General features: G+C 42.5%; 1 protein-coding gene across 5 annotated transcripts in view; it reads left to right on the forward strand.

Moving 5' to 3' along the window:
- Positions 1–4,385: 4,385 nt before the first annotated feature.
- The window catches only part of abcc1 (ATP-binding cassette, sub-family C (CFTR/MRP), member 1), a 59,694-nt gene continuing 44,770 nt past the window's right edge, over positions 4,386–19,309 (forward strand). For 2 of the 5 annotated variants that reach the window (XR_008756038.1, XM_055897320.1), the window contains exons 1-6: positions 4,387–4,565; positions 7,656–7,832; positions 9,706–9,849; positions 14,221–14,358; positions 15,781–15,906; positions 18,552–18,613. Coding sequence is in view for 4 of the 5 variants with exons in the window: in XM_055897320.1 (XP_055753295.1) it covers positions 4,518–4,565; positions 7,656–7,832; positions 9,706–9,849; positions 14,221–14,358; positions 15,781–15,906; positions 18,552–18,613 (695 nt within the window). In the remaining variant the exon portion in view is untranslated. Of the gene's footprint in view, positions 4,566–7,655; positions 7,833–9,705; positions 9,850–9,941; positions 10,012–10,081; positions 10,120–14,220; positions 14,359–15,780; positions 15,907–18,551; positions 18,614–19,309 lie in introns of those variants that run through there. The other 3 variants (XM_055897353.1, XM_055897335.1, XM_055897343.1) reach the window with 3 other exon arrangements.

Here is a 19,309-nt window from a genome sequence, read left to right on the forward strand (position 1 = left end):
GGGTGAACAACAGTGCCTTGTATGGATGAGACAGCAGCCAGGATGTGGGGGTGAACAACAGTGCCTTGTATGGATGAGACAGCAGCCAGGATGTGGGGGTGAACAACAGTGCCTTGTATGGATGAGACAGCAGCCAGGATGTGGGGGTGAACAACAGTGCCTTGTATGGATGAGACAGCAGCCAGGATTCGGGGTGAACAACAGTGCCTTGTATGGATGAGACAGCAGCCAGGATGTGGGGGTGAACAACAGTGCCTTGTATGGATGAGACAGCAGCCAGGATGTGGGGTGAACAACAGTGCCTTGTATGGATGAGACAGCAGCCAGGATGTGGGGGTGAACAACAGTGCCTTGTATGGATGAGACAGCAGCCAGGATGTGGGGGTGAACAACAGTGCCTTGTATGGATGAGACAGCAGCCAGGATGTGGGGTGAACAACAGTGCCTTGTATGGATGAGACAGCAGCCAGGATGTGGGGGTGAACAACAGTGCCTTGTATGGATGAGACAGCAGCCAGGATGTGGGGGTGAACAACAGTGCCTTGTATGGATGAGACAGCAGCCAGGATGTGGGGGTGAACAACAGTGCCTTGTATGGATGAGACAGCAGCCAGGATGTGGGGGTGAACAACAGTGCCTTGTATGGATGAGACAGCAGCCAGGATGTGGGGGTGAACAACAGTGCCTTGTATGGATGAGACAGCAGCCAGGATGTGGGGTGAACAACAGTGCCTTGTATGGATGAGACAGCAGCCAGGATGTGGGGTGAACAACAGTGCCTTGTATGGATGAGACAGCAGCCAGGATGTGGGGTGAACAACAGTGCCTTGTATGGATGAGACAGCAGCCAGGATGTGGGGTGAACAACAGTGCCTTGTATGGATGAGACAGCAGCCAGGATGTGGGGGTGAACAACAGTGCCTTGTATGGATGAGACAGCAGCCAGGATGTGGGGGTGAACAACAGTGCCTTGTATGGATGAGACAGCAGCCAGGATGTGGGGGTGAACAACAGTGCCTTGTATGGATGAGACAGCAGCCAGGATGTGGGGGTGAACAACAGTGCCTTGTATGGATGAGACAGCAGCCAGGATGTGGGGTGAACAACAGTGCCTTGTATGGATGAGACAGCAGCCAGGATGTGGGGGTGAACAACAGTGCCTTGTATGGATGAGACAGCAGCCAGGATGTGGGGTGAACAACAGTGCCTTGTATGGATGAGACAGCAGCCAGGATGTGGGGGTGAACAACAGTGCCTTGTATGGATGAGACAGCAGCCAGGATGTGGGGGTGAACAACAGTGCCTTGTATGGATGAGACAGCAGCCAGGATGTGGGGGTGAACAACAGTGCCTTGTATGGATGAGACAGCAGCCAGGATGTGGGGGTGAACAACAGTGCCTTGTATGGATGAGACAGCAGCCAGGATGTGGGGGTGAACAACAGTGCCTTGTATGGATGAGACAGCAGCCAGGATGTGGGGGTGAACAACTGTGCCTTGTATGGATGAGACAGCAGCCAGGATGTGGGGGTGAACAACAGTGCCTTGAATGGATGAGACAGCAGCCAGGATGTGGGGGTGAACAACAGTGCCTTGTATGGATGAGACAGCAGCCAGGATGTGGGGGTGAACAACAGTGCCTTGTATGGATGAGACAGCAGCCAGGATGTGGGGTGAACAACAGTGCCTTGTATGGATGAGACAGCAGCCAGGATGTGGGGTGAACAACAGTGCCTTGTATGGATGAGACAGCAGCCAGGATGTGGGGGTGAACAAAAGTGCCTTGTATGGATGAGACAGCAGCCAGGATGTGGGGTGAACAACAGTGCCTTGTATGGATGAGACAGCAGCCAGGATGTGGGGTGAACAACAGTGCCTTGTATGGATGAGACAGCAGCCAGGATGTGGGGGTGAACAACAGTGCCTTGTATGGATGAGACAGCAGCCAGAATGTGGGGGTGAACAACAGTGCCTTGTATGGATGAGACAGCAGCCAGGATGTGGGGGTGAACAACAGTGCCTTGTATGGATGAGACAGCAGCCAGGATGTGGGGGTGAACAACAGTGCCTTGTATGGATGAGACAGCAGCCAGGATGTGGGGTGAACAACAGTGCCTTGTATGGATGAGACAGCAGCCAGGATGTGGGGGTGAACAACAGTGCCTTGTATGGATGAGACAGCAGCCAGAATGTGGGGGTGAACAACAGTGCCTTGTATGGATGAGACAGCAGCCAGGATGTGGGGTGAACAACAGTGCCTTGTATGGATGAGACAGCAGCCAGGATGTGGGGGTGAACAACAGTGCCTTGTATGGATGAGACAGCAGCCAGGATGTGGGGTGAACAACAGTGCCTTGTATGGATGAGACAGCAGCCAGGATGTGGGGGTGAACAACAGTGCCTTCAGAAACTATTCCCTCACCTTGATTTTTTTCACATTTTGTTGTTTTATAAAGTTTGATTAAAAGGGGTTTCAATTGTCTTTTTTTGTTGTCAACAATCTACACAAAATATTCTGTAATTTCAAAGTGGAAGAACATTTTGAATATTTTTCTATTTTATTAATGGAAAATAAAACGCTAATATATCCTAATTAGATAAGTGTTCAACCTCCTGAGTGAATAAATGTTAGAATCACCTTTGGCAGCGATTACAGCTGTGAGTCTCTAAGAGCTTTACACACCTGGATTGTACAATATTTGCACATTATTCTTTCTAAAATTCTTCAAGCTCTGACGATTTAAATCAAAACTATAACTAAGCCACTAAGGAACATTCAATGTTGACTTGTATATTTGGCCTTGTGTTTAAGGTATTTGTCCTGCTGAAAGGTGAATTTGTCTCTGACTGTCTGGTGGAAAGCAGACTGAACCAGGTTTTCCTCTAGGATTTTGTCTGTGTTTAGCTCTATTCTGTTACTTTTTATCCTAAAAAATTAGTCCTTGCTGATGACAAGCATACCCATAACATGATGCAGACACCATGCTTGAAAATATGAAACGTGGTACTCAGTGATGTGTGCGTCTGTTGGTTTTGCCCCAAACATAATGCTTTGTATTTAGGACCAAAAGTTCCTTTCTTTGCCACATCTTTTGCAGAATTACTTTGGTGCCTTATTGCAAACAGGATGTATGTTTTGGAATATTTGTATTCCTTTGTTCTTTTCCCTCATTTATGTTAGTATTGTGGAGTAACTACAATATTGTTCGTCTATCCTCAGTTTTCTCCTATCACAGCCATTAAACTCTGCAACTGTTTTAAGTCACCATTAGCCTCATGAGCGGTTTCCTCCCTGAGCGGTTTCCTTCCTCTCTGGCAACTGAGTTAGGAAGGGCGCCTGTATCTTTGTAGTGACTGGGTGTATTGATACACCATCCAAAGTGGAAGTAATAACTGCACCATGCTGAAAAGGAATATATATTTTTCATTCCCATCTACCAATAGTTGCCGTTCTTTGCGGGGCATTGGAAAGCCTCCCTCTTATTTGTGGTTGAATCTGTGCTTGAAATTCACTGCTCGACTGGGGGACCTTACAGATAATGTGTATGTGTGGAGTAAAGAGATGGGGTAGTCATTTCAAAATGATCTTAAACACTATTATTGCAGTCAGAGTGAGTCCATGCAACTTATTATGTGACTTGTTAAAGCACATTGTTACTCCTGAACTTATTTCGGCTTGCCATAACAAAGGAGTTGAATTATTCGATTCAAGACATTTCAGCTTTTCATTTTTTATTATTGTGTAAAAATTTATCCAATCATAATTCCATTATGGGATACTGTGTGTAGATCAGTGACACAATCCATTTTGAATTCAGGCTGTAACACAACATAATATGGATAAAGTCAAGGGGTGTGAATACTTTCTGAGGGCCCTGTTGTTACACTCCTTTCTGAAATGAAAAAAAGACACCTTATTCCCTATATAGTGCACTACTTTTGACCAGAGCCTTATTCCCTATATAGTGCACTACTTTTGACCAGGGCCTTATTCCCTATATAGTGCACTACTTTTGACCAGAGCCTTATTCCCTATATAGTGCACTACTTTTGACCAGAGCCTTATTCCCTATATAGTGCACTACTTTTGACCAGAGCCCTATTCCCGATATAGTGCACTACTTTTGACCAGGTCCCATAGGGAAAAGTGTGCTATTTGCACGTTATTCTAGAGGTTGCGTTATTCATGCACACCAGCGGTGGCCCCGCACAGAGTAAAATAACAAGTGACACACACACACATACATAGAGCTAAGTGCACTGTCACAGATTGACACACACACACACACACACACACACACACACACACACACACACACACACACACACACACACACACACACACACACACACACACACACAAGCTAAACGCACTGTTACCGATTGAGTTATAGCGTCCCCTAGCGGTAACCTTCTATCTTGTTTACAGGAGCGCCAACAGAAGTGCGCTTATGAAACCAAAGCAAAGCGGTAGCGCCGTTAACCCAAATTATCAGAGGAGAACTTGAACAACCGCGAATGGGTTTGGACAAGTTCTGCAGTGGGGACGGTTCCGACCCGTTTTGGGTAAGTACCACTGTTGCGACCGAGCTAGCCAACTCGTTGTCTTTAGCTGCTTTACACTGTTGACGCCAACAGTTGTTTTCCAGCTTGCTATTAGCGGCTTTGCTTGTAATGACGGTGTCTGCCTGAACTAAGCATGGTAATATCACATAAGGTTACTGTACTGTCTTTGGTAACACTAGCGTTAGCTAACAGTAGCTAGCCAGGTTAGCAAGGCCGTTGTTATGCCGGTTGATAGCAGGTTGGAATGTGTTGACTTGAGCGAACTAGCTAAGCTTAATTTGTATTAATAATGTGTGAAATAGAGGTTGAAATAACGTGGTAGTGCGTTTAGAAACGTATATCACTATCAATAAAAGTCGACAGTCGTTTTATTGTGAAGTTGTGTCTAGCTAGCTTAACATATTTCAGTGATTATTAAACACCATTGATTCCTGTTATGTTAGCTACCCTGCTAGCTAAAACCAACTATATTCTAACAACTTCATTCGAGTCTCACACTACCTCCTCTGCTTTGTTGATGATGGAGCAAAGTGTTTCGATGTAAATGTTCGCTAGGTAACTTTCAGGACATAACACCCATGTATGATGGCAAGCCTCTCTTGCTAGCAAGGTCCACAACACAAGAACGCCTGTGAATGCTACAGCAGGTCTATCAGCTGTTGTAAGATGCTTTTGTTTGTTTAAACCTGTACACACCATCCACTACGAGTAGCAGCAACATAGAGAGGACATTATTATTACATTAGCTAGATAGAAACCACCCAAAACTAACTCGAAACCTATTGTTAAATCATGTTGTATGTGTGGAATCCAACCAAACGTGTTATGACACTGAACTAGAAGTTTAACTAGACAAGTCAGTTAAGAACTAACTCTTATTTACAATGACGGCCTCCCCCTGGCCAAACCCTAACGATGCTGGGCCAGTTGTGCGCCGCCCTATGGGACTCCCATTCACGGCCGGTTGTGATACAGCCCGGGATCAAACCAGGGTCTGTAGTGACGCCTCTAGCACTGAGATGCAGTGCCTTAGATCGCTGCCCCACTCGGGAGCCCAAAAGTGTTACACATGTTTGAAGTGACACATAATGTTATGTCATGTAGATAGATAGATTCTATCTATGTGTGGTCATAACATGCTACCGTCTATTGCCTAATAAGTAAACTGTCAGCTGGCCTGGCTAGATAGGGCTTTACTCAGCATGGCCGAAGGAATTTAGCTACAAGTGTTAGAGGTCCATTTGCCCAAATGTTAATAACAGGGTGTCGGTCTAATTAGTGTTAGTCTCGCTAAGCAGACTGGTTGCCTTGCCTTCCACAATGTTCCAGCTGTTGTTCTAGGTATGGGATTTCAGAGACTGTTAGGCCTAATAACATGCATTTTGTCAATAAGGTCTATGGCTTTTTGAGTTACGATAACATACAATCTCATCACCCAGTCCCACAACCCTTTGGAACCTGTTATGAGAGACCTGGTAGTGTGATTGTACACTTCTATATTCTACAGGACTTTGTTGTCTACTCACTGGCTCAGTTATTGAACTAAACAAATTCCAAAGGGGTAAGAGGGCTTGTCTTGAAGCCAAAGGGTATTGAGACAAGTGCTTTCCAAAATCACTGAACTGGTCACTGGTCATGAGTACCTTGGAGTTGCTTGTCCTTTAGCAGCCATGGTCAGACTGATTAAACAGTAGTGTTATTGAACACATACAGAGTATGACTCAGGTAAAAACAGCTGTCATAACATGTCGTCTCAGTGTTGTCTCGTGACAGTGTTGTGACAGTGTTGTGACAGTGTTGTGACAGTGTTGTGACAGTGTTGTGACAGTGTTGTGACAGTGTTGTGACAGTGTTGTGACAGTGTTGTCTCGTGACAGGGTTGTGACAGTGTTGTCTCGTGACAGGGTTGTGACAGTGTTGTCTCGTGACAGGGTTGTGACAGTGTTGTGACAGTGTTGTCTCGTGACAGTGTTGTGACAGTGTTGTGACAGTGTTGTCTCGTGACAGTGTTGTGACAGTGTTGTCTCGTGACAGTGTTGTCTCGTGACAGTGTTGTGACAGTGTTGTGACAGTGTTGTCTCAGTGTTGTGTTGGGACAGTGTCTCAGTGTTGTCTTGTGACAGTGTTGTCTCAGTGTTGTGTTGGGACAGTGTTGTCTCGTTACAGTTGTGACAGTGTTGTCTCTTGACAGTGTTGTCTCAGTGTTGTGTTGGGACAGTGTCTCAGTGTTGTCTCGTGATCGTGTTGTCTCGTGACAGTGTTGTCTCAGTGTTGTGTTGGGACAGTGTCTCAGTGTTGTCTTGTGACAGTGTTGTCTCAGTGTTGTGTTGGGACAGTGTCTCAGTGTTGTCTCGTGACAGTGTTGTCTCGTGACAGTGTTGTCTCGTGACAGTGTTGTCTCAGTGTTGTCTCAGTGTTGTTTTGGGACAGTGTAACAGTGGTGTGTTGTGACAGTGTTGTCTCAGTGTTATAAACGCCTTATGAACTCAGGATTTTGGTTAAGTGTTATTAAATAATACAGCCAAAAGCTATAGGCTTTAGGAAAGGAACGAGAGAGGAAGGTGTGTCTGTTTGTGGCAGGCCTGGCACCCTGCCTCCAGTTCCCTCCTTTGTGCCAAGGCAGGAATGTTTACATGGGTTTTATTAGAAACAACTCATTCACTGAGATGAAGAACAGACGCTGTGGTCATGTACAGACACAGACAGACAGACACAGAGAGTGTGACTAAAAGTGTCTGTTTCCACACAAGGTGTAGTTATGTAGCCTGGTGTCTTGTATGAATGTATTAGTCTCTGTAGCTCTACAAACATTAGGCCTTGTCATAAATCACTGTCTGAACACAGCAGTCTGAGGCTGTGTCCCATAGGGCACATTATTCCCTATATAGTGCACTACTTTTGACCCTATTCCCTGTATAGTGCACTACATTTGCCCAGGTCCCATAGGGTGTCATTTATTAGCCTGTCCTGTCTGGGTGCCAGTCTCTTTCTGCTTAGGTCACCATGTCCTTATCAACACTATGTTGAATGAGCTGCTGTGTCTCTCAGTCATCTGTCATTTAACCCCCCCCCCCCCCCCCCCCCTTTCAGGATTGGAACCGTACGTGGCACGTGGGAAACCCAGATCTGACCCAGTGCTTTCAGAACACAGTGCTGGTATGGGTCCCCTGTCTCTACCTCTGGGTCTGTGCCCCAATCTATTTCCTGTACCTCAAAAGCCATGACCGGGGCTACATATGCATGACCCACCTCAACAGAGCCAAAACCGTAAGTTCGAGGGGGGGGGGGGGGGGCTGTGTGTACGTGTCCATGTTTTCTGCATGTGTCTGTGTTATCTGTGTTTTCTGTGTTATCTGTGTCTGCCTGTCTCAGCGGTTCTTACAATGAGATAAGACCAGCATCCCGGAGTCGCCTCTTCACGGTTGACGTTGAGGCTGGTGTTTCACGGGTACTATTTAATGAAGCTGCTAGTTGAGGACTTGTGAGGCGTCTGTTTCTCAAACTAGACACTCTAATGTACTTGTCCTCTTACTCAGTTGTGCACCGGGGCCTCCCACTCCTCTTTCTATTCTGGTTAGAGACAGTTTGCGCTGTTCTGTGACGGGAGTAGTACACAGTGTTGTACAAGACCTTCAGTTTCTTGGCAATTTCTTGCATGAAATAGCCTTAATTTCTCAGAACAAGAATAGACTGACAAGTTTCAGAAGAAAGTTCTTTGTTTCTGGCCATTTTGAGCCTGTAATCGAACCCTCAAATGCTGATGCTCCAGATACTCAACTAGTCTAAAGAAGGCCAGTTTTATTACATCTTTAATCAGGACAACAGTTTTCAGATGTGCTAACATAACTGCAAAAGGGTTTTCTAATGATCAATTAGTCTTTTAAAATGATAAACTTGGATTAGCGAACACAACGTGCCATTGGAACACAGGAGTGATGGTTGCTGATAATGGGCCTCTGTACCCATATGTAGATATTCCATAAAAAATCAGCCGTTTCCAGCTACAATAGTCATTTACAACATTAACAATGTCTACAATGTATTTCTGATCAATTTGATGTTATTTTAATGGACAAAAAATGTGCTTTTCTTTCAAAAACAAGGACATTTCTAAGTGACCCCAAACTTTTGAACTGTAGTGTATAAAGCAAGCTAATACTCTCTCTCTCTCTCTGAACAACCAGAGAAACATATGTAGCAAGCTAACACTCTCTCTCTCTGAACAACCAGAGAAACATATGTAGCAAGCTAACACTCTCTCTCTGAACAACCAGAGAAACATATGTAGCAAGCTAACACTCTCTCTCTGAACAACCAGAGAAACATATGTAGCAAGCTAACTCTCTCTCTCTGAACAATCAGAGAAACATATGTAGCAAGCTAATACTCTCTCTCTCTCTCTGAACAACCAGAGAAACATATATAGCAAGCTAACACTCTCTCTCTGAACAACCAGAGAAACATATATAGCAAGCTAACACACCCTCTCTCTGAACAACCAGAGAAACATATATAGCAAGCTAACACTCACTCTCTGAACAACCATATAAACATATGTAGCAAGCTAACACACCCTCTCTCTGAACAACCAGAGAAACATATATAGCAAGCTAACACTCTCTGAACAACCAGAGAAACATATATAGCAAGCTAACACTCTCTGAACAACCAGAGAAACATATATAGCAAGCTAACACACTCTGAACAACCAGAGAAACATATATAGCAAGCTAACACTCTCTCTCTCTCTCTCTCTCTCAACATCCTGACACACACCTAACCTAAAGATCTCATTTCCTCTTCCTCTTTCTTCAACTGCATCCCAAATGGTTCCCTATTTCACGCACTACCCCTAGGGCCCTGGTCAGAAAGGCTCTGGGGAAAAAGTAGTGAGGAGTGAGTATCCTAGAGTAGCAATAACATCCTAGATGCCTCCTGCCGTTGTGACACTTAAACTTGACCCCTCAGCTGCTCCAGGGTCACTGCCCTGCGGCAGGCCGGCGAGGTTTTGTGTGTGTGGGTGTGGGTGCATGTGCATGTGTTTCTCCGGGAATGGGGTTTAAAGCAAAATATGAATTTCCATGATCTGAAAATGCACAATAAAGTCTTCTTCCTGCTCTCCTCTCATCCTCTCCTCCAGGCAGTAGCTTTTCTCCTGTGGATCGTCTGCTGGGCAGATGTGTTTTACTCTTTCTGGGAAAGAAGCCAACATGACAGCGGTGCCTCCTCCTCCACCCAGGCACCTGTTTATCTGGTTAGCCCCACCATGCTCGGCATCACTATGGTAAACACCAACACTGTTTATCTGGTTAGCCCCACCATAATCGGCATCACTATGGTAAAAACCAGCACTGTTTATCTGGTTAGCTCCACCATGCTCGGCATCACTATGGTAAACACCAACACTGTTTATCTGGTTAGCCCCACCATGCTCGGCATCACTATGGTAAAAACCAACACTGTTTATCTGGTAAGCTCCACCATGCTCGGCATCACTATGGTAAACACCAACACTGTTTATCTGGTTAGTCCCACCATGCTCGGCATCACTATGGTAAAAACCAACACTGGGGGCTGGATCAAAAGGGTCTTAGCTGGGGGGGGGGGGAGTGGTCGGCCTGTAAGGGTCTTAGCTGGGGGGGAGTGGTCGGCCTGTAAGGGTCTTAGCTGGGGGGGAGTGGTCGGCCTGTAAGGGTCTTAGCTGGGGGGGAGTGGTCGGCCTGTAAGGGTCTTAGCTGAGGGGGGGTGTAGCTTCGGTCCGGGCTCCGGGAAAAAACATTTGAGGACTTGGCGGTGGAGAGAAAATGTTACTGTTTTAATCCTAATTTGCTGCTATTCTACACATTTTTGCCATGGAGCTTAGAGTTTTCCCTGGATAGATCAACTGGCTATGAAAAACTCCTGTGTCTACCAGTACCTAGTATCTAGTGATTCAATATAATACTGTGTCTACCAGTATCTAGTGATTCAATATAATACTGTGTCTACCAGTACCCAGTATCTAGTGATTCAATATAATACTGTGTCTACCAGTATCTAGTGATTCAATATAATACTGTGTCTACCAGTACCCAGTATCTAGTGATTCAATATAATACTGTGTCTACCAGTATCTAGTGATTCAATATAATACTGTGTCTACCAGTACCCAGTATCTAGTGATTCAATATAATACTGTGTCTACCAGTATCTAGTGATTCAATATAATACTGTGTCTACCAGTACCCAGTATCTAGTGATTCAATATAATACTGTGTCTACCAGTATCTAGTGATTCAATATAATACTGTGTCTACCAGTATCTAGTGATTCAATATAATATTGTGTCTACCAGTATCTAGTGATTCAATATAATACTGTGTCTACCAGTATCTAGTGATTCAATATAATACTGTGTCTACCAGTATCTAGTGATTCAATATAATACTGTGTCTACCAGTACCGAGTATCTAGTGATTCAATATAATACTGTCTACCAGTATCTAGTGATTCAATATAATACTGTGTCTACCAGTACCCAGTATCTAGTGATTCAATATAATACTGTGTCTACCAGTACCGAGTATCTAGTGATTCAATATAATACTGTCTACCAGTATCTAGTGATTCAATATAATACTGTGTCTACCAGTACCCAATATCTAGTGATTCAATATAATACTGTGTCTACCAGTATCTAGTGATTCAATATAATACTGTCTACCAGTACCCAATATCTAGTGATTCAATATAATACTGTCTACCAGTATCTAGTGATTCAATATAATACTGTGTCTACCAGTATCTAGTGATTCAATATAATACTGTGTCTACCAGTATCTAGTGATTCAATATAATACTGTGTCTACCAGTACCCAGTATCTAGTGATTCAATATAATACTGTGTCTACCAGAACCCAGTATCTAGTGATTCAATATAATACTGTCTACCAGTATCTAGTGATTCAATATAATACTGTGTCTACCAGTATCTAGTGATTCAATATAATACTGTGTCTACCAGTATCTAGTGATTCAATATAATACTGTGTCTACCAGTACCCAGTATCTAGTGATTCAATATAATACTGTGTCTACCAGTATCTAGTGATTCAATATAATACTGTGTCTACCAGTACCCAGTATCTAGTGATTCAATATAATACTGTGTCTACCAGTATCTAGTGATTCAATATAATACTGTGTCTACCAGTATCTAGTGATTCAATATAATACTGTGTCTACCAGTATCTAGTGATTCAATATAATACTGTGTCTACCAGTACCCAGTATCTAGTGATTCAATATAATACTGTGTCTACCAGTATCTAGTGATTCAATATAATACTGTGTCTACCAGTACCGAGTATCTAGTGATTCAATATAATCCTGTGTCTACCAGAACCCAGTATCTAGTGATTCAATATAATACTGTGTCTACCAGTATCTAGTGATTCAATATAATACTGTGTCTACCAGTATCTAGTGATTCAATATAATACTGTGTCTACCAGTATCTAGTGATTCAATATAATACTGTGTCTACCAGTACCCAGTATCTAGTGATTCAATATAATACTGTGTCTACCAGAACCGAGTATCTAGTGATTCAATATAATCCTGTGTCTACCAGTATCTAGTGATTCAATATAATACTGTGTCTACCAGTATCTAGTATCTAGTGATTCAATATAATACTGTGTCTACCAGTACCCAGTATCTAGTGATTCAATATAATACTGTGTCTACCAGTACCTAGTATCTAGTGATTCAATATAATACTGTGTCTACCAGTATCTAGTGATTCAATATAATACTGTGTCTACCAGTACCCAGTATCTAGTGATTCAATATAATACTGTGTCTACCAGTATCTAGTGATTCAATATAATACTGTGTCTACCAGTACCCAGTATCTAGTGATTCAATATAATACTGTGTCTACCAGTACCCAGTATCTAGTGATTCAATATAATACTGTCTACCAGTATCTAGTGATTCAATATAATACTGTGTCTACCAGTATCTAGTGATTCAATATAATACTGTGTCTACCAGTATCTAGTGATTCAATATAATACTGTGTCTACCATTACCTAGTATCTAGTGATTCAATATAATACTGTGTCTACCAGTACCTAGTATCTAGTGATTCAATATAATACTGTGTCTACCAGTATCTAGTGATTCAATATAATACTGTCTACCAGTATCTAGTGATTCAATATAATACTGTGTCTACCAGTACCCAGTATCTAGTGATTCAATATAATACTGTGTCTACCAGTATCTAGTGATTCAATATAATACTGTGTCTACCAGTACCGAGTATCTAGTGATTCAATATAATACTGTGTCTACCAGTATCTAGTGATTCAATATAATACTGTGTCTACCCGTACCCAGTATCTAGTGATTCAATATAATACTGTGTCTACCAGTATCTAGTGATTCAATATAATACTGTGTCTACCAGTATCTAGTGATTCAATATAATACTGTGTCTACCAGTACCCAGTGTCTAGTGATTCAATATAATACTGTGTCTACCAGTATCTAGTGATTCAATATAATACTGTGTCTACCAGTACCCAGTATCTAGTGATTCAATATAATACTGTGTCTACCAGTATCTAGTGATTCAATATAATACTGTGTCTACCAGTACCCAGTATCTAGTGATTCAATATAAGACTGTGTCTACCAGTATCTAGTGATTCAATATAATACTGTGTCTACCAGTACCCAGTATCTAGTGATTCAATATAATACTGTGTCTACCAGTATCTAGTGATTCAATATAATACTGTGTCTACCAGTACCCAGTATCTAGTGATTCAATATAATACTGTGTCTACCAGTACCCAGTATCTAGTGATTCAATATAATCCTGTGTCTACCAGAACCCAGTATCTAGTGATTCAATATAATACTGTGTCTACCAGTATCTAGTGATTCAATATAATACTGTGTCTACCAGTATCTAGTGATTCAATATACTCCTGTGTCTACCAGTACCCAGTATCTAGTGATTCAATATAATACTGTCTACCAGTACCCAATATCTAGTGATTCAATATAATACTGTGTCTACCAGTATCTAGTGATTCAATATAATACTGTCTACCAGTACCCAATATCTAGTGATTCAATATAATACTGTGTCTACCAGTACCCAGTATCGAGTGATTCAATATAATACTGTGTCTACCAGTACATAGTATCTAGTGATTCAATATAATACTGTGTCTACTAGTATCTAGTGATTCAATACTCTGCTGCCTTGTCATAGTCTCAGTATTTAGTGATTCAATATAATACTGTGTTTACCAGTACCCGGTACCTAGTGATTCAATACTCTGCTGCCTTGTCATAGTCTCAGTATTTAGTGATTCAATATAATACTGTGTCTACCAGTACCTAGTATCTAGTGATTCAATACTCTGCTGCCTTGTCATAGTCCCAGTATGTAGTGATTCAATATAATACTGTGTGAATGTAGTCAGTAGGAGGAGTGGTTTTTATAGTGTTATTAACACCTGGGCATGATTAATACATGTTGGTAAGAGCAGGGCGCTAGCAACAGCAAGGTCGCAGGTTCAATTCCCGCGAGGATCAACTGCATAATATTAAACGTGTGTGTGTGTGTCCTTGTGTGTGTGTGTTCTCTCCCCAGCTGCTAGCCACCCTCCTGACCCAGTATGAGAGGTTAAAAGGAGTCCAGTCTTCAGGGGTGATGCTCAACTTCTGGCTGGTGGCCGTCCTCTGTGCTACCGTCACATTCAGATCCAAGATCATACAAGCCATCAACGAGGTGAGAGAGAGAGGTTGTGTGTTAGAGCTGGGACGATGAACCCAGAATTACAGACATAGGCTACCTCTTACTGTGGATTGTTCTAGAACCATAATTTGGGGTGATTTTGCTGCACAACGTCCCTGTGGATTGTTCTAGAACCATCATTTGGAGTGATTTTGCTACTCAACGTCCCTGTGGATTGTTCTAGAACCAGGATTGTTCTAGAACCATAATTTGGTCAACAGTAATAGCCTATGCATTATGTTGATTCCTGCTATGAAAGTCTCTGCCTGTCTCTGTTTGGCTGTCGGCTGCTGACTCACTTCCTCTTTCCACTGTGACATGGAGGAGGCAGAGATGCATTCTGAGAAGAATAATCATATGACCGCTGCTCAAAATGCTACTGTGGGAAAAAAAACAGTTCTCAAAGCAACTAGTGGTGTTGTAGTTACAGAGAGTCACAGCGGTCTGGGAGTATTCCAAGTATTTCTCACCTCTTAATATTGTGTTCATGGCACCACTTTACAACCGGACTAGGCTGGAGTTAGTTTTGATGAACCCAGGGAGCCGAGCGGTGCGCGCCATTTGCTGTGAATAGACCTACATCAAGTAGCCTAGGCCTAGAGCTGGGAAGTTTCTGTAGGACATTAGTCTACATTTACTGATAGCCATGTAGGCTAACTGTAAATATGTTGTTGCTAGAAAGGCTAGTATGCTAATTGATTAATCTAGCAACAACATATTATTAGTTAGATTAGCCTACATGGCTATCTAGCAACAACATATTTATAGTTCGATTAACCTACATAGGTTACATAACCTACATAACCTAGCAACAACATCATGTCTACAGTTAGTAATCTAGCTTAGTGTTTTGAGGTCCCCCTCCCTCAGGTGGTGAATCATATAGTCTACAGGCCAATATGTACAAAGATGTCAGCCAATTCTCTGAAGAGGCCAAAAATATGTGATCTTTGTGGATCCTTTTGACAGGTTGCATATCAACCAAGCCTTCCCTGGATATGTTGGATGGAATATCTTACTTTTTGAATCATAGTCTACCATCTCAGTTGTCTTACCTGGCCCTGGAAACACATGTCTAGAGTTCTGCTCCTGATGTAAAGTAACTCTCCATAAAAACAAAACAAATGTTGTTGAGGACTTTGTTGTTATTGAGAAAAATAATGACATTTTTCGCGATATTACTTTTTAGACATATCGCCCAGCTCGAGCAACTCCCCCATAAATGATTTAGTGTAAATGATCACTGATTTGTCATATGGATTTCTGTCCACATCACCCAGTTTTAGTTGTGTGTGGTTCAGCCCATGTGTAACAAGAAGAGTCCAGTCTTATGTTACTGCCAGTAAACTGTCTCAGACTTGGAGGTCTATGAAAGAAAGGTCTTTTTTAATAGTGTTTCCATATGTTTCCTCCCAGCCGTCGACGGTGTGTGTGTTCAGATACACAACGTTCTACATCTACTACACACTGCTGCTCATCTCTCTGCTCCTGTCGGCCCTCTCAGACCAGCCTCCTCTCTTCTCAGAGGCATCCAAAGACGCTGTGAGTACACACACACACACACACACACACACACACACACACACACACACACACACACACACACACACACACACACACACATACACATATACACACACACATACACATATACACACACACATACACACACATACACATATACACATACACACACATACACATACACATATACACACACACATACACACACACACACACACACACACACACACACACACACACACACACACAGTGTCTCTATGCCCTATGTCTCTCTGGGTGTTTTTGTTATGTCTCTGCGTGTCGGCACATTGTGTTTGTATAAATTAGTGCACGCTGTGTGTGTGTGTGTTTAGCTGTGTGTGTGCTTGTATGAGTGCTTGCTGTGTCAAACAGTAAATGTTGCGTGACTGTGAGAAGTGTGTGTGGATCTTGCTGTGTGTGTTAAGTGAATGCCAGCTGTGTGTGTTATTGTGCTAGCAACAGGTTTACCAGTTACCAGGATGGGTTCTCTTGTGTTATTGTTCCACTCCCACAATGGAACTAACAGTCAGACAGTCCAGAGATCAATAACAACATGGATACTGTGTGTGTGTGTGTGTTGAGGGTAACGTGTTTCAGTCTTATATTACTTTCATGAGTAACTAAATAATATTAAAAGTGACTGTATTCAAATATTGGAATATTGTTCGTTATGTTTTCTAGTAACACTCGCGGTTTCCTCAATGATTCTTGAGCGAGTGGAAAAAGGCTGTTTGGAGAAATGTCTTGACAGCTGTCCATAAAAATGGATAGAGTGCTCACCTCTGATCTTTGCTATTGATCGCTTCTGTGATAGAACAGCCCGTAGAGGGCTTCACCGTCTAGCTATCCATCTCTATGCTGTGGTCGCACTGGCAGCTGTAGAGAGAGATTTTGAATGAACAGAAATCTGTACAGAGGTTTAGTTTATATTAAACTGTGCAAGATAACATGCATTTAATAGGCTGACACATCAGTATAGGCTAAAGGGATTTTTCTAACAGAAAACAATCTATTTCTACCTGTGTTTCATTAGTGTCTTTCTCAGCTGGAGGGAACTTCTGACAGCAGACCCTCTGAAATTACTTTCCCCCCGTCCCAAATGAACCATGATCAAGAAATGATTATTCAAATAGCCTTGTCTTCTCTTTAATGTTGTATGCCTATTCATATAGTTTGTACATTATCATGAGGCATTGTATAGAGACAGGCTTTCAATTTCATGATCAATGCACTGGCAAATGGCTGCAGTAATTGTGGGATTATGAATTGGGACAATTTGTGTGCTATCAAGCCAATGGAGGAGAATTTGAATGAATTGATTTCGATGGTTGACATTGGAATCGGGCGGTTTCCAGATTGTCTTTAATACCGACTTTGTGCCATCCCGGGATATTCGGTAATACCTACATACCGGCACTTAACATCTATACCTATATTCGGTAATACCTAAATACCGGCACTTAACATCTATACCTATATTCGGTAATACCTAAATACCGGCACTTAACATCTATACCTATATTCGGTAATACCTAAATACCGGCACTTAACATCTATACCTATATTCGGTAATACCTAAATACCGGCACTAAACATCTATACCTATATTCGGTAATACCTAAATACCGGCACTTAACATCTATACCTATATTCGGTAATACCTAAATACCGGCACTTAACATCTATACCTATATTCGGTAATACCTAAATACCGGCACTTAACATCTATACCTATATTCGGTAATACCTAAATACCGGCACTAAACATTTGGTAATACCGGCACTAAACACGAGGCGCTGTTCTTCAAACCCCACTGAGCCTCTGTAATCCGAAAGGTTAGCGATGCTAACAAGTACATGTATAATCCCCCCCAGTGATCCAGGAGGGATTCTCTGCTGTTACCAAGCGAAGCTTGATTTAGAAAAGATACAAACTACTTAGCTAGATCGTTAGCTACTAAGCTAGCAAACCACATGCAGAGCATTTAGCACCATTTAGACAGTTAAGATATCTAGCTGACGAACACTTATCTGTGAATTCCATACGGTAACTAGGTCACCTGGCACGTACTGCACAACAGTGAGTGACTCACAAGGCTCCGGTCTCATCGTTGTGTGCTTGTAAACAAACACCATGTGACTGGGGGACTACCTGTAAACTTCATCATGAAAAATGGATGTGACAGGTAAAATGAAGAACGTAATCTTTTCTCCTAATTTATTGCACAAGTTGACTGCGGATATTTACTTAAAGTATCTACAAAATATTGAAATGTAGTAAAACATTTAAAATAAATAGTTAACGGTATTGCTGGTATTGAAAAACCATCCCAGTGGCTATTTCCAAATACCCCAGTATATACGGCATACCGCCCAAACCTACTTGACATTACAGAAAGCTTGGCCGACATTTTCTTCTTCGTAAGTGGATGAAAACGGTGCTGAGCCTACATTTGATGAGTGCAGAAGATGGTGAATGGTTGTGTTGTGTGTCGGCGGGGCTATGGGTGTAGAATAGCTGCTCTATAACCTTTCAGACATAGACCTAAATAAATCACCGAATACATCAGCCGACACCATTTTGTGTGTGTGTGTGTGTGTGTTTGTTTCTAACTGTGTGTTCCATCTCCTGCCGGTTGCAGAATCCCTGTCCTGAGATCGGAGCTTCCTTTCTGTCCAGAATCAGCTTCTGGTGGATCACTGGGTGAGCTGTTAGAAGATAAAATCTATTTAAACGTGCCTAAATATATTAAAATAACTTTTGGCATGGTCTAATTGACTCAACAACCAAAAACACATCTATGTTTAGCTTTCTTAATGAACTGGGGAAAACAATAGTACTTTCTGGTTGTTTATGGAAGTTAGCTGGCGAACTCATTGATCCTGGGTCGTAGTACACCCCTCTGGAAACAGCAGGAGTTTCTGTTGTTTATGGAAGTTAGAGGGCGAACTCATTGATCCTGGGTCGTAGTATAGCCCTCTGGAAACAGCAGGAGTTTCTGTTGTTTATGGAAGTTAGAGGGCGAACTCATTGATCCTGGGTCGTAGTACACCCCTCTGGAAACAGCAGGAGTTTCTGTTGTTTATGGAAGTTAGAGGGCGAACTCATTGATCCTGGGTCGTAGTACACCCCTCTGGAAACAGCAGGAGTTTCTGTTGTTTATGGAAGTTAGCTGGCGAACTCATTGATCCTGGGTCGTAGTACACCCCTCTGGAAACAGCAGGAGTCTCTGGTTGTTTATGGAAGTTAGCTGGCGAACTCATTGATCCTGGGTCGTAGTATACCCCTCTGGAAACAGCAGGAGTCTCTGTTGTTTATGGAAGTTAGCTGGCGAACTCATTGATCCTGGGTCGTAGTATAGCCCTCTGGAAACAGCAGGAGTTTCTGTTGTTTATGGAA

Source organism: Salvelinus fontinalis, chromosome 2 (genome assembly GCF_029448725.1).
Source record: "Salvelinus fontinalis isolate EN_2023a chromosome 2, ASM2944872v1, whole genome shotgun sequence".
NCBI classification, from domain to species: Eukaryota; Metazoa; Chordata; class Actinopteri; order Salmoniformes; family Salmonidae; genus Salvelinus; species Salvelinus fontinalis.